The sequence below is a fragment of the Chlorocebus sabaeus genome, chromosome X (assembly GCF_047675955.1).
Source record: "Chlorocebus sabaeus isolate Y175 chromosome X, mChlSab1.0.hap1, whole genome shotgun sequence".
NCBI classification, from domain to species: Eukaryota; Metazoa; Chordata; class Mammalia; order Primates; family Cercopithecidae; genus Chlorocebus; species Chlorocebus sabaeus.
The window spans coordinates 114,255,474-114,281,669 of NC_132933.1; the positions used below are offsets into that span (position 1 = coordinate 114,255,474).

The window sequence follows — 26,196 nt, forward strand, 5'->3', positions numbered from 1 at the left end:
AGGGGTCAAATCATGTCCAAGTAAAATTAAGAATCTTTAGATTAATATTAAAGTATGGTAAAATTCAGAAGTCAGTTCAAGGGTGTTATCCTTCATTAATTACCATGTATATTCTACCTAGAATATATTATTATTTAATGAATGCATATTTGAAACTACATAAAATTTAAACATATCAAACACTGTTATGATGGTGGTCACACAACTACACATTTGTCAACATTCATCAAATTATACACTTAAAATTGGCAAATTTTATTGTGTATGTGTGTACATATATAGAATCTCTACAATAAAGCAGATTAAACTATCATATTAGGGCTCCACAGAACACAAATGTGAACTGATAATTCACTCACAAAACATGAAAATAACAGTGAATGGGGAGAAAATGTAAGGAAAGATAAAAACTTATTTCCACTAAAACAGGGTTTCTCAGTCTCAGCACTACTGACACTTTGGGCCGCATAATTCTTTGTTGTGCAGGGCCATCCTGAGCATTGTAGGATACTTAACCAACATCCCTGGCTTCTACCCACTAGATCCAGTTGCACCTTTCTCCTTCAGTTGTGACATCCAAAGATCTTTCCAGACGTTGTCAAATATCCCATTTGGGGAAGCATAAAACCGTCCCCAGTTGAAAACCTTTGCCTTAGACACTTATTACAAAACCTATTATGTAAATTCAGCTAAGGCTGGTGGTGAAAGGTAACAAACTGGGAGAGAGGGAAAAATGAAGAATATTGATGCCTGAGGGGTTATTTAGGACACTGTCAAATATAGGTAATCAATACAATCAATGCTTTCCTCCATAGCTAATGAGCACATGCTAATTTGGAAACAACTCAAGTACATTTTTCCAGGAATCATCATTATACTCATGTCTCAAGTTTCATAGCCATAAATCATTGCCATTGACCAAGTCTCTCAACAACTTCATAAATTGGTCATTTGTTCCAGTAGAACACAGAAGAATTAAAGAATTGATCATATACTCTGAGGACATAATGAAAATATGCATTAGACTTTCAATAAATGATTTTTCAAGAAATTGGCTTTTTAAAAATTCAAGTCCCTAAGTTCAACCTTTAGTCAAATTAAAAGAAAAATCTATACTACTCATTCCTACTAATTAAACTAACAAAATGCAGTTTAAATAAGCCTCTGTGTGGGACAGACTCTGGGCAAACAGGTCATTTAATCTTTTCATCTCCTAACATATGACATACCAGGTTAAAAGAAATACAGTGTTTTGTAATTCCACATTTGGGAATATATTCCAAGGAAATAACCCCCAAAAGAAATTAGATGAAAAATATTCAAAGCCTTCCTGATATCAAATATTGCAAAACTTCCAATTCTGCAAACTGAGGTGAAGCAAAAGACACAATACTTGATCAGACACATAAATGATGGTTGAAAGAAATCTGAGCAATCCATCTAGTCCAATGCCAGGTCTCTGAACCAGTGAGGGGACTTGAAGGTAGTAAAGAAGGCCCACTGGGCATTTTTAGGACTTAAAAGAAAATGCCTAGGCCAAGGTTCCAGTTGGTGGTGATAAGCTGCAAGATTCAAAGAAGCAAAGAAACAAGCTCAGTCAGAACATCATGAGTGATCCTGTATTCATTCATTTGCATTGCGTTGCTATAAAGGAATACCCAAGACTCTGTGATTTATAAAGAGGTTTACTTGGCTCATGGTTCTGCAGGCTGTACATGACACATGGTACCAGCATCTGCTTCTGGTGAGGGACTCAGGCTACTTCCACACATGGTGGAAGGCAGTGGGGACCCTCCATGTCACATAGCAAGAAGAGGGAGCAAGAGAGAGGGGAGAAAGGTCCCAGGCTTTTTTCACCAGTTCTTGCAGGAACTCTCAGGAACCTAACAGAGCAAGAACTTACTCATTACCAGGAGGATGGCACCAAGCCATTAATGAGGGATCCGCCTCCATGACCAAAACACCTCCCACTAGGTCCCACCTCCAACACAAGGAATCATATCCAACATGAAGCTTGGAGGGGAAAAATCTCCAAACTATATCACATCCATTGAATAATTACATATTTTGTATTGTATTAAAATTATCTGTATACAAATATTTTATACATATTGTATAAAAATTCCAAGAATTATAGAAATAAAAAAGTTTCTTAAAAATGTAATTTATTAATCAAAAAAATCTTTCAACTCATAGAAGTTAGGGGGAAAATAAGATGCCTCTTATGGGAAAATGAAACACGGCCCAGAAACTGATATAAGAATGGGCAACAAACAAAAATATATACTTCCTCATTATTACCCAGAGAATGCAAATTGAAGGCACATCTACCAGATTGGAAAAATATTGAGAAGTTTAATAAGAAGAAGTGCTGAAGAAGATGTAGACAACTAGAATTATCACTAATATACAACCATTTAAGAAACCAGTTTAACAGTTATATATTAAGTTAAAGATGCATCTATATCTTCACACATGTTTAACAGGAAAGAAAAGAATGTTCATAGCAGCATTATTCATAAAAACAAATTGAGGACCACCCAAATGTCCAATAATGGAACAGATAATTTATGGTATAGTCATATAACTAAATACTATACAGCAATGAAAAAGAATAAATATACCTCCAAGCAGCAACAGGGATGGATCTCAAACAACATTAAGTGAAAGAAGTTACAAAATACAAAGAGTACTATTCAATTTATATAATGTTAAAAAATACACCAAAAAACAGAAAAGAATTTGGCCACTTAAGAGTTCATTCATAGGTGGTACAACTATAAAGAAAATCAAGGAGATGGTAAATAAGTTTGTATGGAGTTTCTCAGGAAAGGGAAGAGGGGAATGAGAACATGATAGAGAGGGAGGGGGAACTGAGGTGGCTTCCGGGAGTTCTGACAATATTTTCTTTCTTAACCTGGGAGATTAACTACGTATGTGATTTTTAATTAAACTATTCTCTAAACTGTACATAAATATTTTTGCAGCCTTTTATACATCTCTCACAACACAAAGACTTTTTCAAACACAAAAAAAGACACACAACCATTTATACATATGCAAGTCCACACCTGAATAACATTAACTAGGAAAAGCAGACCTCCACATGTTTGAGATGATTTGAGAGATCAATTTGGATAAGAGAAATAAGTGGAGAAATTTTCAAGTTTAGATACAAGGAAAAAGAAGAGAGAAATAAAGGATCATGCAAGTTTCAGGAAATGGCAGAATGATCCACCCTAATTTCATTAGTTCATCCCAATCACAATTGTATCAACAATGAAGTGCTTTAAATCATGGCCATCTTTTAATAATGCTCCATGTGAATGTTATCTAAAACAGTCCTTTTCTATTTCTACTCCATTATTTATATATCTCCCTTTTAAAAAAATCAGGTTTGCCGGGCGCTGTGGCTCACGCCTGTAATCCTAGCACTTTGGGAGGCTGAGGCAGGAGGATCATGAGGTCGGGAGATGGAGACCATCCTAGCTAATACGGTGAAATCCCATCTCTACTAACAATACAAAAAATTAGCCGGGCATGGTGGTGGGAGCCTGTAGTCCCAGCTACTTGGGAGGCTGAGGCAAGAGAATGGCGTGAACCAGGGAGGCGGAGCTTGCAGTGAGCTGAGATTGTGTCACTGCACTCCAGCCTGGGCGACAGAGAGAGACTCCATCTCAAAAAAAAAAAAAAAATCAGGGTTCTGTTTCTTCATGCTAAAATAATTAATTAGAAAGGTAAATCTGGTGTTGCTGTCAATGCAGGTAGAGTGACAGCAAACCAAAACCATAAATTGACTTCTAAGCTACATGCTTCAGCAGATATCAATAACCATAACGATCAGGTTAACAATGGTTAGCAAATAGCAAAAAACACTGAATTCTGCATCATCTGAATTGTGGATTATGGACCTTCTTATCCTTCAGTACTCAGTTCAAATGTCACCTCCTCAGAGAGGCCTTCTGTGATGACTCTGTCAAGTAGGCTCCCACACCAGCACCTCATCAACTCTTTCCTTTGGAACACTTATCAATGCTTGAAGTTAACATATTTATTTTCTTGTTTATTGTCTATTTTCCTCCCTTCCTGACAGATTATCTTGTTCATTTTGTTCACAATTAAATCTCAGCACCTGGCATTTAACAGGCACTCAATATTCCTAGCATATTTCTTGAATAAATGCGATGAGTAATTGAGGAAGGCTGACAGGTAAGCAAATGATTACGATACAACATGAGCACTATAATGGATGGGCAAAGTTCAAAGGCGTAAAGGAAGGAAAATGACTGTAGAGTGGCAGGGAGAGCGTGTCACAAAAGGAAGGCTTCCCAGAAAATGTGACATTTGAATGAAATCTTGAAGACAAGTGAGATTCGCTAAGCAGAGGAACTAGAGCTGGTGACCGGAATGAAAGCTAAAAAGTGGGGAGGGAGTACAATGAGGACCATAATGCGTCTTTTATCAGCACATGCATGGAATTTTGAACTTATTCTTATAGATAACATGAAACTACCAATTTTATCACACTGGCTTTATGAGATTGTTTTAGAATAACTATTTCAACAGAATGGATGGGATAAAATGAGGCTAGAGGTAGGAAAACCAGGAAACTGCTGTAAAGGTCCAAGTGAATGAAAAAAACAGTGGTGAGATGAAAAGAAGGAAAGGGATGCAAGAGCTACTAATTTAATCTAAGAATTAAATTCACCACGGTTTGGTGATTCACGGGATGTGAATGAGGTTGAAAGAAAAAATCTAGGATTTATAGTTGAGGCAACTGGATACAATAAATGCAATAAAGGATTTGTGAGAGGCAGGAGAGAAAAAAGACAAACTCCGTTCTTTAATTGCTGGAGCAGGTGTAGGGGGTTGCTTTACAAACAAAAGGTAACACAACTTTACACATTCTGCTAAATTTAGACTTAATCTGAATGCAGCTTTCTCAGTCTATCTGATCAATGCCCCATCTTACAAACAGATTGTTTTTCAAGTACAAATCCTCCAAAATCCTAATTAGTCAAACCTTTACAATCATAGGGACCTCATTCAAAGGGAGGTGAGAGGCCCCAAAGCAGGGTTGGAAAAATATCGACATGGTTACAAATGAACACTTGATTTAAGCCAGGTCTGTTGAAATTAGGGCCCAGGGTCTATAACACTTCCTTCTGCCACCTGATAGATCTGGGACAGGAGAATGGTATCTCAGTTTGGTGTGATGGTATTAATAGAAGTAGAATACATGTGCATTAACTAATATCACTTAAGAAACAGTTTATGTTGAGCTTTGTATTTGTAAGATATGATAAATTATTGTCCACTGATGTTGGTGTGTAGCTCGCCTTACAAGCAGAAAAAGAGGTACATCTATAGGATGTAATTTTAATAGCCTGGGAGGAATTTCTTTTTTAGAACTAGACTTTCTCCAGTGCTCATACCTTAAATTCTCACCAGAGGTAATATAGCTAATTATCCTGATACAGGCAAGAATTCCTCTTACCATTCATAGGCAGTATACATGACTGGTCACATTATTTTCTGAAAGCAGGTTCAGGTAGGGGAGGCAAGATCACCCCAGCTGACAAACTTTTACTTGACCATGTGCCAATGAGCCTACTTGTGTGTCCATGTGCAGATTACTATGCCTAGCTAGTGTCAGCTCATAGGAAAATGACTCATGGTCCCCATTGCTTTTAGCTTTGTTTCTTTAAAGCAAAGCAAAAGTAAACCCTGCCATCTCCAGCAGCTTTAAATGCCTTGGCTTCTGTCTTGTTCAAAGTGGTTGGGGGCTTATAGCCATAGGAGGCAAGTTCACATTCTTACCGTATTTCACAGCAGCAGGAGAAATAATACCTAGGTGTCTGAGCCAGCAATTTGGAGTGTTTTAGGCACAAGTTAATTTTGTTTTAAATGACAGAGTGGAAAGACTATCGATCCCCATGAAAGTCTTCAGGGCTTCTTATGTCTTACCCACAGCAGCCATAAACTAAAGGGGAGAAGAAATGTTTACAGATTTGATATGGTTTGGCTGTCTCCCCACCCAAATCTTGAATTGTAGCTCCCATAATTCCCACTTGTCATGGGAGGGACCCAGTGGGAGGTAATTGAATCATGGGGGCGGGTCCTTCCTGTGCTGTTCTTGTGATAGTGAATAAGTCTCACAAGATCTGATGGTTTTATAAAGGGAGTTCTCCTACACATGCTCTCTCTCTTGCCTGCCGCATGTAAGATGTGTCTTTCTCCTCTTTCGCCTTCCGCCATGACTGTGAGGCTTCCCCAGCCATGTGGAACTGTGAGTCCATTAAACATTTTTCTTCATAAATTACCTAGTCTTGGGTATGTCTTTATTAGCAGTGTGAGAACAGACTAATACAAATTCAAACCTTTGAAAGTGAATGAGCAGTTGCTCAGTTGCTCGCAAGAGCACTGGACCCGACATTAAGGTCCCTTGGACCATCTCCAGCATCCACTGTATGTAAACCTTGAGAAACTGAAGTTTTGAGCTGGGACGATAGCCAAAAATGTGACAAGATGGACCTGGCCTCAGTTTTCTACAAAGCAGCCATGTGAGATAATTATCCCCACTACAGTTGTAAACTTTGACCTTTGCGGAAAACAGAGGCTTCTCCCTTGGGCATCAAGCCTTGGCCAGATTTTAGAAGCCAAGGCTGGAGTCAATGAGAATTTGTCCCTTGGGGCAGCAGGGATTCTCAAAGAGTACCCTCTAACCCATCTCTTCAAAGGTTTACCCTGGAGAACTGTACTCCTGGAATGGTACACTGGGCCCAGTGGGGCTGGAGAATTCCAAGTTGAAACCTCACTTTAAACACGACCTTGGGGCACACTGTGGACCTCAGCTGCCTCCTCTCAAAATGAGGAGCAGCAATTACTTCCTCAATAGATTGTTACAAGGAATAAACAAGATAATGCATGTGAAGTGCTTAGTACTATCCTTGACCCTTATTAAATGCTCAACGATCATAGTAGCAGCTATTAATTGTAGTAACAACATCACCATAACCTAAGACAATTAACTGCATGCAGTGGTTACTCCTTTGTTGCTGACAGAAAAATTCATAACTCTCATTTTGCTCCACATGGACCACACAACCCTTTTCTCTCTTCAAGCAATAATAACCCACTTTGAGAAAAACTATCTAAATCAAGAATAAAAGTATCTTCTCTCTCCAAAATCACTAAATAAAACATCTAGGAACAGAGCCCATATCTGCCTTAAATTTATTTATTTTTTTGTTAAGTATGAAAACAGGAACAAAATATATAAAAGCCAAATTGTTTAATATTCAATAGGCTACACTGGAGACCCTCTTACAAAGAATGAAATAGACTAGGGGTTGGCAAACTTCTTCTGTAAAGGGCCAGATAGTAAATATTTTAGGCTTTCTGGGTCATACAGTCTCTGTTATAGGTGTTCAACTCTGCTGTTTTGGTGTGAAAGCAGCCATAGACAACACATAAAGTTTATATACAAAAAGAGGTGGCTGGCTAGATTTAGCTCACAGGCCAAAGTTTGCCAGCCTCTAAACTAAAGCCAGATCTGTCAACATGGAAACATATTAAACAATGTTAAGCAAAAATGCAAGTTTCAAAACAACATGCATGGCATGATTCATTTATGGTCTTAAAATATGAAAATACTGTATAATAATTATAGATATGTAAATATTAATATGTGTATAAAAATAAGCCGAATTGATAAACTCTGAATTTATGACAGAGAAGAGGAGATGTAGGGGCATCAACTGTAAATTTTTCATATTTCTTTAAAAACTGAATACCTGAGGCAAATAAGGCATAATGCCAAAATCTACTATCTAGTAGATGTAGTAGATACACTATTTAGTTAGTAGATACACAGAAAATTATCATGTTGTTCTCTGTTTTAGGATTACATTTGAAATACATCGCCAAAAAAATTTAAATGCCTAATAGGAACAAAATAAAATTCTTTATTTTGAAGAGACAAGGCTTAAAAACCAAGTTCATGCATTTTTGCTTTGCATTATTATTAATTTTTTTTTTTTTTTTTTTTTTTTTTGAGATACAGTCTTGCTCTGTCACCCAGGCTGGAGTGCAGTGGCACAATCTTGGCTCACTGCAACCTCTGCCTCACAGGTTCAAGTAATTCTCCTGCCTCAGCCTCCTGAGTAGCTGGGATTACAGGTACATGCCACCACACCTGGCTAATTTTTGTATTATTATTATTATTATTATTATTATTTTTTTAGTAGAGATGGGGTTTTACCATGTTGGGTAGGCTGGTCTCAAACTCCTGACCTCATGTGATCCACCCGCCTCAGCCTCCCAAAGTGCTGGAATTACAGGTGTGAGCCACCATACCCAGCCTTGCATTAATTTAATCAAATCCCTAAAATGCACGGGGTTAATAAACTACATTACAAATAAGATGATGTGGTGAAAAATAAAGGCACTCCATCTTTGAGACATAAAACTACATACTAGAAAATGTCCAGAGTAATTTTGATTTTTTTAAAAAAGAATTAACAATCTTTTCATTACGAAAGTAGTTCATGTTATATATAAAAGGAGGAAAAAACCTTGGAAAATAAAGAAAAGCACACAGAAAGAAGTAGTCTATTAATTGTCTTATTACCCAACCACAGCTGTTAACATTTGATGTGGATCCCCTCAGCATTTGTTACATGCATTGTTTTCTTTACAAAAATGGCTTGCCATATATTTATGTATATATGTGTGTACATATACACCCACATATGTATACATATATGTACATAACACATATACACATATGTACACCATACATATGTGTATGTGTATACGTATGTACACATATATACACACGCATATATATGTAATTTGTAGATAGCTCATTTGAACAGTGTTTTTAGTACAATATTCACTTATGTACCTTTCTTTTCCTGTATTTTTTTTCTCTCAAAATAACTAGCATGCTATATCTCAGAGTTCACTTCTAAAATCTTAGTTTAAAAGACTGAATTTCCAGTGATATGGAGAAGTGCACCTTTCCTCCATTTGTCATCTAGATGAGAAAAAAGCCCCCCAAAGTGCTCACTGAGGCACCACTCAAAGAGCAGCCTGTTCTAAATCATTTACATAACCCTCAGGCTAGCCACCACCTCTGTACACCATGGCTATCTTTTGAAAAACACAACATACCAAGCAGTTACTTGTTTGTCCTCAAAACATCTCTGAAGGATATAAACTAAAACAATCCGCAGCCTCCCTTCCCAAATAGAGCAGCAGCTGTTAAGGAGATTAATAAGTAACTTGCTCTTACCCTGTAGGAGAACTTTTATCCCCTAGACAAGACTTCACTGGAATTGTAGGCATCCATTAATGCTGCCGGCCAAATGCTTTGCTGTACCTATTATACCTATTATCAGCAAGCAACTCAGCATTAATTGCATTTAGAACTCTGGGCTTACTGTGCAGTTGAAGAAAACGCCATTTGCTATTTTATGCCTCTTAAATGAACATATGGCCTTTCACAACTTTGTATCTCTACCCCAACCTCCGCTTTTAATTCCAATCCTGCCTTTCTAGCCACTTCAAACATCTACCTAATCACCCATTTTGGTTAGCCAAGGGGGTTTAAGAGAGGAGGAAATGAGGCAGCTAGGAATCATACCACTCAGTCAGGCCTCATCAGAACTATGAAAAGCCACTCTTCAGGCCAGAAGGGAAAAGCATGGGCTGCAGTAGAGCTGTCCAGGGCCTACACAGTCTAGTGACCAGGAGTTCACTGGTCCAACTCCAGCTGTTCACTGCTCACATGTCTCTGCTACTTCTCTGGGTCACTTTCTCCTTCTGCCCCTACACCAACCACGTCTCTTATATCTTGAGTTTGAATGCCTAAAAAAGAACTTCTCCATTCAGATCTTATAAGCCTGATTATCTCAAGTTCCACTGAACACCCAACAAATAGATATTTAAAGGTCAGATCTGCTCTCCAGGTCAATCAACTGTGACCATGGCAGAAAGTGGGGAGGGTCAGGAAGTATAGAGATGGTCAAAAATAAATAATTGCCTAGGGCCACTTCTATCAATGAAAAATATAGGCAAACAAGCTTCCGAGAACCAGCCTATCTTTTAAATCTACCTTTGTCTCAAACTAAACACATGCAAAATGGAACACATCATATTAGTCTCAAACCCGCTCTTTCTAAGGTCTGCATTTTCATGAGAGTATCACCATCATCCATGCTCTTTAAGCACAGAATACTGGGGTTCTCTCTAACATTCTTGCCACATCATGAAGTAGCTGTCCCCTGTCTTCCATTCTTCATTCCCACTGTCACCCTATATTAGACTTTCATTCTTACCTAGTTAACCTGGTTTCATCACTTCTTGCTTTTCTTATTTCAACCCAACCAACTTACTACTTCCAGATTAGGCCTGCAAAGTATAGCTACCAAAGTTACTACTCCCTGCTCAAAAGTATGGACTAGCCTACTGGCTACTGGCCTACTGGCCAAAGCAGGCCCAAAACCCTTACTCATACAATCAACCCACAATAAGGCTTATGCCTACTCACCTAAACTTGCTGCATGCCTCACTTTTTATTACAGCTAAACTTATTCCTGTCCTAAACACAGAAACCATTCTGCTGATAGCCTTGATTATCCTCTCCAAGAACCACTTGTCAAAATCCTGTCATTCTCCAAGTGAACTATGTCCACATGACCTTTCCAAATTCCCCAGCCCCACAGGCTCTCTCTCTTACAGTTCATTGCTTACAGTTCATTGCTGTCCAAGAGCCACATATCTAACTTTAAATTAGGGTATGAAAAAGCTTCAATCAAAAGCCACATTCCAAGTAAAAAAAAAAACTAGTGAAATTAATCTAACTAGTATATTTAAACCACCATATCCAAAATATTACCATTTCAACATGTAATTAACGTAAAAAATGAGATATTTTACAGTGTTCATACTAACTCTTAAAAGTCTGGTATTTATTTTACACGTAGAGACATCCCAAGTTTGGACTATCCACATTTGAAGTGCTCAGGTGCTTAATTTATTAGACAGTGCGTGACCAGCTCTTTCAAGATAAAAATCATGAGGCTTTCTTCATGCCCACTCCTATAGGCCCATATTAAACTTTAGATTTTAATTCTTGAGGGTAAGGATTGGACTTTCCTTCTAGCTGTATCCCCTAGAACAGGAATCAGCAAATTGTAGCCCATGGGTCAAATCTGGCTGCAAATAAAGTTTTACTGGACTATATAGCCTTGCTCATTCATTTACATATTGTCTATGCTGCTTTCACACTACAATGGCAAAGGTGACTAGTTGCAACAGAGACTATATGGCCCACAATATAAATAAAATAAAATATTTGCTATCTGGCCCTTTACAGAAAATGTTTGCCTACCACTTCTCTAGAGCAGTAATTCCCAAAGTGTGGTTAGTGGACAAACTAGCGGCTGGTCAGCAAACTGTTGTCAGTCCACATTGAGAAGAAATTTGCACCAGAAAGCAAACAGACTGTTTTTAACAAAGCTTTCTGAATGAAGGAAGCAGTATATTAATTAATAGTCTGACACAAGTTTTTTATCCTACTTCAACTGTTTGACTTTATTGTACCTTTTGTCACAAAATTTTTAAAAATTTTATAACCAAACACATTGATTTTTTATTCAATGGCTTCCAAATCTCCAGCTTACATAAGGCAGTCTCTCTGACTCCTAATTTGTACATATGGTATGTACACTTTCTCATAGGATTTTATTTTCATATTTGAGCATTTAAACCAATTGGAAGTTTTCATATCATCTAAGCGAGGGCTCCAATTTTATTTTCTCACATATAGATATCCTGTAGTATCAGGATCGTTTAAATCTAGTTTCTCTCACTGAAATGAATGCTCCTTTTCATTTATTAAATCATATTCACTAGAATTTATTTCTGGATTCTTTATTTTTCCACTTACCTATGTATTTCTAAGCAAACATCATATTGAATTGATTTTATAGTTGTATTAATTTTGTATTGCTCCATAACAATATTACCACAAATGTAGAAGCTCAAAACAAAACACATTTATTATCTCACAGTTTCTGTGGACCAAAAATCTGGGCACAGCTTAGCTGAGTCTTCTGTTTCAGGGTCTTGCAAAGCTTTGATCAAAGCATCAGGCAGGGCGGTAGTCTCATCTGAGGTACAAATGGGGAAGAATCTCCTTCCCAGATCATTTGACTATTGGCAGCATTCAGTTGCTTGCTGGTTACCGAGGGCCTCGGTTTCTTGCTGTCAGCCAGAGATTGCCCCGAGTTCCTTGCCATGTGGCCCTCTCTACAGGGCAGGTCATAACATAAAAGTTTGATGCTTCAAAGCCAGAAAGGAACAGAGTCTTTTAGCAAGATAGATTTTACCATCTTACGTAATAAAATCATGTACACATAGTCATATGCATTTGATCACTTTTTTATATTCTATTAATTAGAAGACAGTCTCAGGTCTCACCCACACCCAAGCAGAGGGGATTACACAAGGGCATGAATATCAGGAGGTGAGATTATAGGGGACATCTTACAGTCTATCTGCCACAATAGTATATTCTGATAATAAGGCATATTCTTCCTTTTCCTCCCCAAAATATCTCTTGATTTCTCAGGTATTTATTCTTCTATGTAAACAATATAGTTTCATCAAGTACCATCTCCTCCCCCCTCCCCAAAATCCTGTCAGTATTCTGTTGGGAAATATATTAAAAACATCTTTAGAAAACTGATATTTTTATGATACTAAATCTCCCTACCCAAGAACTTCTGGTATTATTTAATCTATTCAGATCTCATTTTATGACCCAAAATAGGATTTTATTGTTCTTCATATAAGAGCCTTGCCTTTCTTATTAACTTTATTCTGAAGTAATTATGATTTCTGTTGCTGCTGTGAATGAAATTCCTTCCTCTGTTTCCTAAGGATTATGCTAAAATAATAAAAAGAAATTAATTATTGTATATTTCTCTTATATCCAGCCATCTTATCAAATTCTCTTAGTAGCTTTTTCCTAAAATCTCTTGGGTTATTTAGTTTACAACAACTACATCTGTAAAAAGATAATTTTATCTCTTTCTCCAATGTTAATTTTTTTCTTACTGCATTTGCTAGATAAACCAAATCATAAATAATAATGGTAAACAAGAATCTCTGTCCAGTTTCTGATCGGCTCAAATAATTTTAGTATTTTACTACTTGTTTAACAAATACTTACTGTTGGTTTTAACATTTGTTGAACGAAAATCATGTTTGTTAATAAAGATAATGGTAGATAGTCCTTCCTCAAGGAGATAGAACATAACTCTTCACGTAAGTGTGGACTGTGCATTGTGCTTTTCTTTGAAAGAGTACCATATGAGAAGGGGAGAAAGAGCAACTTTATGGTGGAGAAACCTGACGAATTATCTCACCCCGGTGATCAAAGTCAATATCAACAGTGATAAACAATGTTGGTGGTATGTATCCTTAATATGATATGATTGAAATAGCACTTTACCTCTGTGGTCTTCTTCCCCAGAGCACATAACTACATTCTAATCATGAAAAAAACATCAGGCAAATCCAAATTGAGGGACATTCTACAAAATGCATCACCAGTACTTCTCAAAACTGTTGACAGTCAAAAACAAGAAAAGTCTGAGAAATTGTCACAGCCAAGGGGAGCCTAAGGAGACATGACTACTAAATATAATATGGGGTAGCCTGTAACAGAAAAAGGATATTAGGTAAAAACTAATGAAATAGGAATGAAGTATGCACTTCTGATAATAAAAAGTTATCAATATTGATTAACTATAACAAATGTACCATATTAATGTAAGCTGTTAGTAATAGGGAAAAATGGTGGTATGATATATGGGAACTCTATGCACTAGCTCTATAATTTTTCTGTAAACTTAAAGCTATCCTTAAAGGAAAAGTCTATTTTAAAAAGAATAATGGAAGTCATCAATTCCTCATTTGACTCTAAGTGTCAGATTTATATTTATTCATCCTAGATACGAATACCTTTATCCCAATGACAGTACCAAACTCAATGAGTCCTATTTTTGGTTCCTGTTCAAACCACTCTGTTAACTTAGCTTTCTTTGGTAGCAAACTATAAAACCCTAAAAGTGAATCATTCTTAATTTCCAGGATAAGGAATGTTCTGACCAATTTATTCATTTAACAAGTATTGATACAGTACCTTCCATGTACAAGAAACTAGGAAAAAAACACTTTACACCTTAAGGAATAATGTTGTCAAAATATATATGTATCACACTTTAGTTTATAAAGCACTTGAATGTCATTTGACCCTCAACACTTGACTGAGGTGGGTAATCATAGATATCCTCAATTCTAAAGAGGAAACTGGAGCTCAGAGAGAATAAATGATTTGCCTAAGGTCACACAGCAAATGTGCTAGTCAAGACTTCATATTAAGTCTAATTTTAAATCTTCTGCAATAGAAGGCAATGGTTAAAAGAATATCAAGTGGGTGATACGGTTCAAAATATGAAACAGAAATCTGGAAGGGCTAGAAGTCTGCAAAAGCTTCACCAGAAACATAACTTCAACCCAAACAGAGATGGGGATGTAGAAGGGATGTTTAGCAACATTTTCCACACAGTCTTACCAAGCTTTGGGTTCCTTTTCAACTCCAAAGGGGTCTACCTTTGGGAAGTCCTAGTCTAATTCCTGGAAATCATAAACAATCAATTAGTATTTATGGAGTGATTAGAACAATAAACTGATCCAGGAGTTCTACACATCATCATGATGATGTTTGAAGAATGAATGGGAATTGAGATGCAGAAGCAACTTCATTTCACTGAAGAGAATTAGCAGTCTGAGGTAAGAATAAAAGTCTCTATTACTGGGGAGAAAAAGATTGATTATTCAATAGCCACGGTAACTAGTAACCACCAGCACCAACTTTTAAACCTATTTGATTGAGGGCAATTCACCTCAGACTAATCATCAATGAACTCAACTTGCTTCAGGGAACACAATTCTGGAAGCCAATTACCATGAGCTTCATACAATTCAAGGTCAACCAATCAGCAGCAGACACACCGCAGTGAACATGCTTCTCAGAGTCAATCAACAATAGTCTCACTCAAATAGCCATGCTTCTAAGGTCAAGTTCAACCACTCATGCCTCTGTAACCGAAACACCATGATGCTTCCCAAAAAGATCAATAATCTGCTTCACTCATAGACTATGCTTGACTAAGCTGTCTCTTACTTTGGTAAGTAATGAATTCTGGGTTTTGTTTTACATCTTGGATTATGGTCTCTCTTTTGACAGAGGTTCATCTTTGACAAACCAAGGCTTTTCCCTAACTTCTCAGAACAACCATGAAAAAAAATAGATTCCCCCTAAGGAATGGAAACTACTCCGAACTCCAAGAGTTCACTTGAAGACCCTTGCCAAAGACCAACTAAGAGGGTAAGAAAAATGCTACATTGACTACATCTTGTTTTGTGGAATACTCTCCTCAATTCAGCTTTATGGTACCACAGATCATATCATAGGAAAGCATTCATGAGGTAAGAACTCATTTATATCAAATGGCATCACAGCCCCAAAGAGCTACATCCCAGGAATCAGAATCACCTTGGGATTTTTTTTAACTCACACACCCAGGTTTCTCTTCATATCAATTAAAACTTAAACTCTATGAGATAGGACTGAGAATCTGTGTTTTTAAAATGTCCTTGATGATTCTGATACACATTGCTTTAGTCAGGAATGATTAACATGGTCTCGTAAGACTGCAAGGCCATTTTGGTTTACTGAGAGACACTGCAGGCCTGGTTCCAGACTCTCAGGCAACAAAGACCAAATTAATATTGCCAGTACTAGGTTAGATACTCTGTAGCTATCTGCAGATCCAGGAGGCTCAAGTGAACCAAGCCTGCTATTAGCTACTGAGTTCTCCCTGGATCGATGTTTCTCAATCCTAATTGCACAGCTGAATCACCTGGGAGCATATTTTAGAATATCAATGCTGGCACTCTGTCCAGACCAATTCAATCAGAATCTCTTAGGATGGGGTCTAAGTATCTTTTTAGGGCCCCTTAGGCAATTCTATGGGCAAACAGGGTGAGAATCGCTGATCTAGACTGTTCACCAGTACCTGTGTCTGACTCATCTCATCATCCTCTAGTATAAGGCACCTGGAATTTCTCCTACAAACAAATGATGATGGGAAAATCCCACTATATCTTGCAGAAAGCACCAAAGAAAACCTTTCAGAGTTGAAATGTGATGTTTAAACTATTTTAAATGCTTTACACTAAAAGCCTGGACTTCACCACTATGCAATATATACAGGTAACAAAACTGCACTTGTATTCCCTAAATCTATAAAAGTAATAATAAATGTTTTAAAAGGCAATAAACAAATAAATAAAATGCTTACCTGTTTAACTGATCAAATAACCAAAAGGAAAAACAAAACAAAGAAAACGCTCTCCTTTTTCCTTTACATCCTTTTCTTGATGAATAGTGGGGTTCTGCAGTAAAATGAAAAAAATGTTCAGCCAAGAATGAAAAGCATTCTGTCATGGCAAGGGGAATAACAACTAAAATAAGAAATTTAAGAGCAGCATTCCAAAAATCTGCTTGCCATGAGGAGGTAATTCAGATTGGAAGCTGCTGTAATGGGACTAAAGGAGAAAAAGACATAAGAATATATTTTTAAAGTGTGTTTAAATGGGTTTAGCAGTGCATTAGTCATCTATGTCAAGGGTTTAACATGTTTAAACAAAGAAACACAGTCACAGATGACTTTCAATTTTCAGCACCTTCTGAGGTGCTTATTTAAAGCAGAATATAAAGAACAATCACTGAATAAGTAATGCAACTCACAATAAGGTCAAATCAAGAACTCTAGTTGTGTTTTAGAATGGAGAAGAGTATTTCATTCTATTTAGACCAAAATTCAGCTAATTTCTAAGCAACAACTAAGTGAAAAAGACTTAATGTTCCCCAAATGTTATAAAAGGTAGTTCACACATCCTAACTGTATACTGCATATGGTAAATTAAGTTGATAAAATAAGAAAAAACTCCAGATTATAATGTACAAGTCCAATAGTAACCATGAAGGGTTATCATTGTAGTAAAAGAAAAACAGCAAAGCAATAATCAGTTTAACATCAAGCTCCTCTCCTCAACACACACACACCACTATAAACACTAAATTAATCAAGCAAGGTCTGAATTAGGTCAGAGGACACATGGGACTTCGTCTGGTGGGAAGAAATAAGAAGGGCAGAAAAAGCAGCAGCAACCTTCAGAGCTTCATTTCCATTTGTCCAGTTGCTGATTACCAGATGACCTTATAGAGGATGTGTCTTAGTAAACCTGTTCCAACTTAGAACACTTCCCTTGAAATCCAAAAGCTTTTTAAAAAATGAAAACTGGGTACCAATATTTATTAGAATAGCCCGACTATTGCTGTTTTACATGCTCTATTCAATCACTCACAATCAACTGGGTATTTAATTAGTACCATCTGATGCAGAGATAAAGCTATAAAGGACTTCCAGTTAAAGATGATGGATTGAATGCACCCATTTACCTTGGCTACCTCCCAAAACTCCACTGAAATGACACTAAAAGAATGTTTTTAACCTACAATAACAAAGAGAGGAGACAACCACAATGTTCTCTTCAAAGCTGAGAAAAAGTCAAATCTTATGGCAGCTGTGAGAGAAGCACAAAATAAAATATTCGCACCTAAACATCCCCAAAAGACTCAGGAGTTAGCAGCTCCATGCATACCTGGAAGTAGGGAGGAAAGGGGAGCTAAAATAAATAGGTTCCAGTAAGTGTTTTTTGAAAAACAATTAGATTCCCCACCCCCAACCCCCGACGCCAACTTCCTGTCTCTGGTCTCTCCTCATTCTACAATAGGTTCAGATATTTATTCTTTGGAGGGTGAAAGAGATGGTCTCTGAACTGGGGAATATAAGCACTGTGGACATGGATGCTACACAGGAAACAGGAACTTAAGCAAAGGTTTATATACTGTACACAGAGACTTCTATATTCTCACCTTCTTTATTCAGAGAGCAATTAGAAGATTCTTCTGTAGGATATCTAATGAGACCAAAAGAAAAGACCTAAAGATATTGACCTTGGTCCTAAAACTCAACTGCCCAGTCAAATCACTCAAATTACAATTGTTAAACATCTACTTCAGGCTAAGGGCTTCCAATCAGCTTAGTAGTGCCCCCTCTTAAACATGTACAGAAAAGAGAGCAAAACATGACCATAAATTTGAGGTAGGCCGGTAATATGCCAGAAAACAGAGCAGTCTGAAGGAAACTATGCAGGAAGAAGCAAACTCAAAAAAATCACTAATATTTTCAGAGAGATTTTAAAACTATATAACACTCACGAAACAAAAACAGGATGCTAGAAAAAAAGAACATTTAGACCTCAAAAAGCAGCTTCTAGAAATTAACATATGAAACAAATGAAAAATGCAACAGCAGTAAGATACAGTGGAAGTGATCTCCCAGAAATAGAGCAAAAAGAAAAAGAGGTAGAAAATAGGGAGAAAATTAGAAGATCAGTCTAGGAGGTCCAACATCCAAATAGGACAGAAAAAAAAGAAGGTAAAGAAAACAAAAAACAAAAGAAAATTTCCCCAAACTCAAGGACCAGATTGAAAGGTATACAGAAAATTTCCAGATTCAAGGGGTGCCCAGGAAATAGTTAAAAATAGACATACACCAGAGCATATTATTGTGAAATTTCAGAGCAAGCAAGAGATCATAACGACTTTCAGAGAAGAAGAGCAGGATTCAAAAAGAATCAGAATAACATCTGATTTCTCAACACTAACAACAAGAACAAGACTTGGAGCAGGGAAAGACAGAAAAATTCTGAGGATAAATGATTTCCAAACTACAATTCTACATTAAGCCAAACGATCAAATTAAGTGCAAGAGAAAAATAAGGTTTTCACACCTGTAAGAGCTCAAAAAATTAACCCCCAATACATCATTTTCCAGAAAATTATTAAACTTGCTCTACCAAAATGAAAAAAAAAAAAAAAAAAAAAACACCAAGGAAGAGAAAGACAAGACATCTCAAAAACTGAGGATCCAATGTAAAAGGAGACAGGATTCACCAGGATGATGGTGAAGGGAGATTATATTGATGTCCACTGTTTCAAAGGCCCAGAAAATACTAGTCCAGATTGAAGATCAGAATGCTTTGGGAGAAATGCCTCCAAGAACAAGAAACTGATATGACACATGAAGTGTTTGAACAGACTGAGTGAAGAAACACAGATCTTGGGGAAAGTACAGGGATAAATTAGCAGTGAGCATGGCAACTAAAAAGCAAAGGATCAAACAAGGCAATTCTTAACTGCAGAGAAAACAAAAAGCTATGCAAGTAATCATAATATAACATGCTGCATGGCTCAGCTGTAACTAGGTTTACCTAGTCATATTCATGAAATCACTGATGACTGCTCTAACCAAAATATGACAACGATAAAATGATATGTTAGAGTCAACTACAATATAGGGAAGATACGAGTATGGGAGAAAGGGGCAGGAGAGCTAAATCTTCATCTTCCACAGTGGGAAGACAGTACATAACATCTAAAACTGAAAAGTTGAGAAATAGAATACATGTATTATTTTAAAATGCAGGTAAAATGCCAAAAGCAGCAGCTAGTAAACGCTGGTATGCATTCTATTGATTACTCAATACCTGACATGTAATAGACATTCAGTGAATGATTGAATTGTATTGATGTGCAAAAGAATAACTATAAACTAAAGTGTGTGCCTGATATGGCTTGGCTGTGTCCCCACACAAATCTCATTTTGAACTATAGTTCCCATAATTCCCACTTGTTGTGGGAGGGAGCCAGTGGGAGATAATTGAATCATGAAGGTGGCTTTTTCCCATGCTGTTCTCATGACAGTGAGTAAGTCTCACAAGATCTGATGGTTTTATAAATGGGAGTTCCCCCGCACAAGCTCTCTTGCCTACCACCATGTAAGATGTAACTTTGCTCCTCATTCGCCTTCAGCCATGATTTTGGGGCCTCCCCAGCCATGTGGAACTGTGAGTCAATTAAACCCCTTTCCTTTATAAATTACACAGTCTCAGGTATATCTTTATTAGCAGCTTAAGAACAGACCAATACAGTGCCCAAATTCAAACTCTTTAAAATGTTAGGAGTTGCTCTTTAAGATGTTTTCCTCTATTTATATCCCAAGTACCTAAACTTTCTGGACGAAAAAAAAAAAAGAATGATGATTGTTTTAAATTATTTATCCAAGAAAGATTAATGGTGTTTCTCAAATAAAAAAAAAAAACCACTGATATTTTACCATAGAAGAATTTGATAGCACTATTGATAAGCTAATTACCTCCTTAGGTAATCAAGGAATAAATCAGGCCCAATATACACTTGAATTAAGCAAGGGAAATTTCTCTTCACACATGGTGGATTTAAATCTTAGCTTAGAACTCAGATGAGTATTTAAAATACATAAAAAATGTATAAATAAAACAAAAAGTTACCTGGTAAGCAAAATATTTATTACATTTCCTTGCTTGATCTTGAAACAGTTACATTGGTTGTGAGGAAAGGATATTTTGTTATATATATATATAGGGCAAGATAGATATCTTTTTATTCATGCTTAACAAATTCTAATTAAAAATTTAAATAACCAAAATGACAAACTCACTGATTACAAAAATATAATGATTGAACTGTCATTAGGATAAGCAAGTCCCTGTAAAATCTACTATTCTATCTTTTCACACATTTATTGGAGGAGCACATTTAAATCACTACAGGTAGACTAGAAATAACACTGTTTTAAAAAACTTCCCCATTGAAGTGAGTTGAAATAAATAACTGAGCCCAAGAGTAGTCAATAAAATTTCATTTATTCATTCATTCATTCATTCATTAAGGAAATAAGTACTTAGTGAGTAAACCTACTATGGGCCCGACATTGTTTGCTAGTCTTTAAAGCACAGGATAACTTACTCCTAGGTGTGTTTTTCCCTCTTCTTCTATAAACCTGAAAATAAAACATACAAATCAAGAGAAATGAAGGATCTGTTTACACAGCATTCAGGTGAAAGACAAATCATCCCATCCATTTGAACACAATTATATAGAGGTACCTACCTTTTCTCTTCAAATAATGGTATAGTACACCATAGAGAATGTTTTTCTTCTCATGTGATTGTGCTGCGCATGCTCTGCTACGGTGGTTCCAAACACGAATAAATATACAGAGGTTTGCATAACGCTCCATTTTTTCTTCACAGGACTTACTACTATGTAAGTCCAGTAGTGCAGAGTTTGGTGGCATTGCTGACATTTTGAGCAAGGCAATTCTTTGTTGTGAGGGGTTGTCTCGTGTACTGTAGGATGTTTAGCAGCATCTGTGGCCTCTACCCACTAAATGCCAGTATCATCCTCCCCTCCAGCTATGGCCAAAAATGTCTCCAGACATTGCCAAATATGGGAGGAGGGCAAAACTGCCCCCTTTCGAGAACCACCACTTTAGAGAAACACCTGAGAGAGCAAGTGTGATTATAGACAGAAGAGAAAGCCAGATAAAACAGTAATCTCTCTTTCAAAAGTGTAGACTTCTGGTTTAACATATGCTAAGTACGTCAACCTTTATGATGCTACTGCTCTACCACCATTTTAAGTTCAAATGCCTTCTAGTTCTAAATCTAAATTAAGGTAAAGAAAGGGAAACATTCCTATTAAAACAACTCATGAATACAAAGGAAATAATTCTGTCTAATCTTTCCTCCACCTTCCACTTTAAAGAACACCAAGGTCAGCCGGGTGCAGTGGCTCATGCCTGTAATTGGGGTGGGTGGATCACGAGGTCAAGAGATCGAGACCATCCTGGCCCACATGGTGAAACCCCACCTCTACTAAAAATACAAAAATTAGCTGGGCGTGGTGGTGCGGGCCTGTAGTCCCAGCTACTCGGCAGGCTGAGGCAGGAGAATTGCTTGAAACTGGGAGGCGGAGGTTGCAGTGAGCTGAGATGGCGCCACTGCACTCCAGTCTGGTGACAGAGCAAGACTCTGTCTCAAAAAAACAAACAAACAAACAAACAAAAAAGAACACCAAGGTCATCTTTTTGTAAATTACCTAGCATAATCTCAGAAGTTTTGACAAATATTTGAGTACCTACTATGTGCCAGACATAGTTCTAAGTGCTGAAGAAAGATTTATCAACTGCATTTACTGAACTGAGAAATAATTCTTATAAACATTTAAAAGGTAAATATTTGTGACCTTGGTTTTGGCAAAGGATTCTCAAATATGACACCGAAAGCATAAACAAAAAAAAGAAAAAAAATAGGTAAGCTGGACTTCATAAAAATAAACTTTTGTACTTCAAAGGACACCATCTAAAGGTAACCCACAAAATAGGAGAAAATACTTGTAAATCATATATCTGATAAGGGACTTGTACCCAGAATATAAAAAGGGCTCTTACTACTTAATAAAAAAAGCCCTACATCTTAAGATGGTCAAAGGATATGAATAAACTTTTCTTCAAGAAGATATACAAATGACCAACAAGCACATAAAAAAGACACTCAGCATCATTACTCATCAGGGAAATTCATACCAGAATCACAATGGGATACCACTTTCACACCTACTAAGGTTATAATAAAAAAAGTCAGGCAATAACAAATGTTGGCAAGGATGTGGAGAAATTGGTATCCTCATGGTCAAAGGGAATGTAAAAGGGTGCTGTTGCTTTGTGAAACAAGCTGGCAGTTCTTCAAACAATTAAACTTAGAATTACCATGTGACCTAGCAATTCAACCCCCAGGTATATACCCAATAGAAATGAAGACATGTTCACACAAAAAATTGTACATGAATGTTTATAGCACCAGTATTCATGATAGCTAAATGACCCAATCAACTCAAATGTCCCCCAACAGACAAACGGATAAACAAAATGTGCTATAATCATCCAATGGAATATTACTCAACCATAAAAAGGAATGAAGTAGTGATATACACTACAACATGGATGAACCTTGAAGTAATTATGCTGAGTGAAAAAAACAGTCACAAAAGGGTAAATATTGTATGATTACATTTATATGAAATGTCTGCAATATGGAAATCTCTAGAGACAGAAAGTAGTGGTTGCTTAGGGCTGGCAGGGGGTGGGCATGAGGGTGGGAAGTTGAAATTGGGGGGTAAATGGGATAACAGCTAAAGAAATGGGTTTCTTGTGAAATGATGCAATGTTCTAAAAATGACTGGGGTGATGGTTGCACATATCTATGAATATACTAAATATACAGAAATATATACCACTTATATACTAAAATATGTGCTACTTATACTAAAACTCACTGAATCATATACTTTAAATAGGTGGCTTTTATGGCATGTGAATCATGTCTCAGTAAGGCTACTTAAAAATAATGTCTTGTTTAAAATATCCTCACACATCCGAAGAGATCTTATTCTTTTGGTTGTAAGTATGAAATGATTACAACAACCAAAGCCAGGACTGGCTTTGGTATTTAAACTATTGAAAATGTTCCAGGTAAATATTTAAGACTATGAAAATCTTGAAAGTAGAAAAAATTAAAATGAAGGCATCAAGGAACTTCCGGAGGACATAAAATGCAGTGATTGTTTAAGATGTATTGGGGGCATTAAGTAATTAGATTCATGGGGGTGGAATGTAAGCAAGGCGAGTTAAAGTGTTCATATGAAAAGCCTCAGTCTGGAAGATACCCCTTCTTTACCAGCTTGCAGTGATTCTGAAAGAACGATATTTCTTCATGTGCACTGTAAACCTTATTTTTAAGGAAGCTAAAAATATCCCCTCCCCCCCATATGATTTACTCCAGTAACAAATAGGAAGTCAAGTAAATGATAAAGGGCCAAACAAAAGAGATTTAAGGAAACACATAAAGATAAACCAGTTCCCAGGAATGGCTACTGGGAAGTTTCAGCAATCAGCATGTGTTATCGCTTTTTACAGGCAGAGCATAAGATGATATGATCCGTGCATAGCTCACAATTCCGTTACTGAGACATTTCAACCTGTGTCATTGTCAGTCCAAATAAAGTCCGTTTCTGTGTTTGCCTTGTGCAATATGCCGGTTAATCTATCCTAACTCATTGCAGAGCTCCTGGTATGCGTGGTCTGGGGAGTCCATACCTTCCCCGACTTGAAGAATCACCAACGCCAGCGATAAGGAAATGTCCGGGGACATTAGTAATATTTTTGAACCTCAGTAAATTTCTGCTCCTTCCTTGACCATTGCAAACAGTCCGGTTTGCCATCTAGCTGATTCTCGGTACCTCATACAGTACTGTGCTCCAGTTTCAAAGCAAAATTAGGGCTAATATGTGGTGGTGGGTGAGGGGCGGGGGTGGGGGGTGCAAGAAGAAAACAACCAAAGGTTGAACTGGCTTTCCCTACAGAGCCTCAGATTTCAAAATGACTGCCATCGAAGCTAAAATGACCCAGATTTGGGGGACAAGGGGGGAAGAGGGTCGATATTCATTCCCCTGCGGGGTAGCTGTAGCTTGGTTATGGGAGTAAGGAACTAGGGAAGACGGGGTCATCTGCATGAAAAGAGAAATAACGGGGAATGGTCTTTAAGTACCACGCACCTCTCTCAGTGAATCACTGCAGTGTCAGCCCTGCACTGATTCCATGATTTGCCAAACAGGATGAGGTAAGGCACAAGCCTGGAGCCCCCTCCTCCTCCTCCTCCTCCTCCTCCTTCTCCCCCCTCCCCCGCGCAGAAAGGCGCATCCCTCCGCGAGGTGCACCACGCAGCCCCCCGCGGCCCTGGCTGAGGGGCTGACGTCACCCTTCTGCATTGAGCTTCAAGGACCGGCGGCAGCACTGGATAGATGGAGAGTAGAGTTGGGGCGCTATCTCTATCACCAACTGGAGGGGACCCTCCGCCAGGGCGCTGCGGATTGTGTTCATGCAGTGACAGAACGACCAGATAGGGAGTGTAAGGATGCAGGGAGGTGGGAAAGGAATCCAAAGACTCGTCTCTTGGGTCACCAAGAAACCTCAAAGATGCCCCTTTGAGGGCTTATGTAAGACCCTCTCCCTTTCGTGCGCCTCCACGCGGTGACAACGCCTGCTCCCCATCGTGTGCTTGGGAGACTTCGGTCGCCCTTGCCCAGCCAGGCAGGCACAGTGCTTCTGGTGCCTCCCTCCCGCAGCCCCGTGGGGTCGGGAATAACTGCGAATCTGAGATTAAACCCCACGCTCCCGTGTCCTCTCCTAGCCGGCCACAGGTTAAGCTCCAAGAGGCGCCACGAACCGGCTGGTAGGGGAAGGGAGTGAAGGGTGTATAGCGAGGAAAACAGACGATTAAACCCGCAACTTTCCCCAGGAGCTGACCCTATCCCGGGAGATTAAAAAAGAAACTAATACATTAACATTCTTTTTTTTGGAAGGTCAACAACCTGCAGTCACCGACACTAGGCAGCCCCTTGCAGCCTGCGCCGAGCGAGGTCTAGGGTTCCAGCAGCCCCGACCCGCACCCTACTACCATCCTGCATCCCCGACCCAGCACCCCGCGCCTGTCTCCTTAAAGAGGGGTCCGAGATTTGATTTTTGGTTTGGGTTTTCCTCCCCACTTCTTTTCTCAGAGCATCATCATACGGACAGATGGACAGCGACTCGGCCACGGGCCCGGCGTGGGTACTTACCCAGAAGACGAAGGAGTAGATGATGAGGAGGGTTTTGAGACAGGTTATCACAGGTTTGGTCTCCATTCTCCTCGATGCCATACTACAGAGCTCCGGCGGCGGCGGCGGCGGCAGGCGGCGGGCGGGCGCGCGGGAGGGGGGAAGAGGCGGGACGGGGCGGGGCGGGCCGGGGGCGCGTGCGGCGGGAGGCCTCGTGAGCGCGCCGGCGAGGCCGTGCGCGTGCGTGAGCGCGCACCGCACGGTGTTCCTACTGAAAAAGCCGAGCAGGGCCGGGCAGTGACTGCGCATGCGGGAAACACCGCCCGCGCCCGCAATACCGCGCAGGCTCAGACCCCCAGCGGAGGAGAGAGACGAGGCCAGGCGAGGGGAGACGGGGCGCGGCAGGACAGCGGGGAGGGAATGGGAGAATTTAGAGGCCGGGTCAGAGG

At 38.5% G+C, this 26,196-nt stretch overlaps 1 protein-coding gene across 1 annotated transcript in view; it reads right to left on the reverse strand.

Annotated features, from left to right (window-relative positions):
* The window catches only part of TSPAN7 (tetraspanin 7), a 118,228-nt gene extending 92,331 nt beyond the window's left edge, over window positions 1–25,897 (reverse strand). Inside the window, exon 1 of the mRNA XM_007991402.3 lies at window positions 25,769–25,897. Within this exon, the coding sequence (XP_007989593.1) occupies window positions 25,769–25,849 (81 nt within the window). The 5' untranslated portion in view covers window positions 25,850–25,897. The remainder of the gene's footprint in view (window positions 1–25,768) is intronic.
* Window positions 25,898–26,196: the final 299 nt, after the last annotated feature.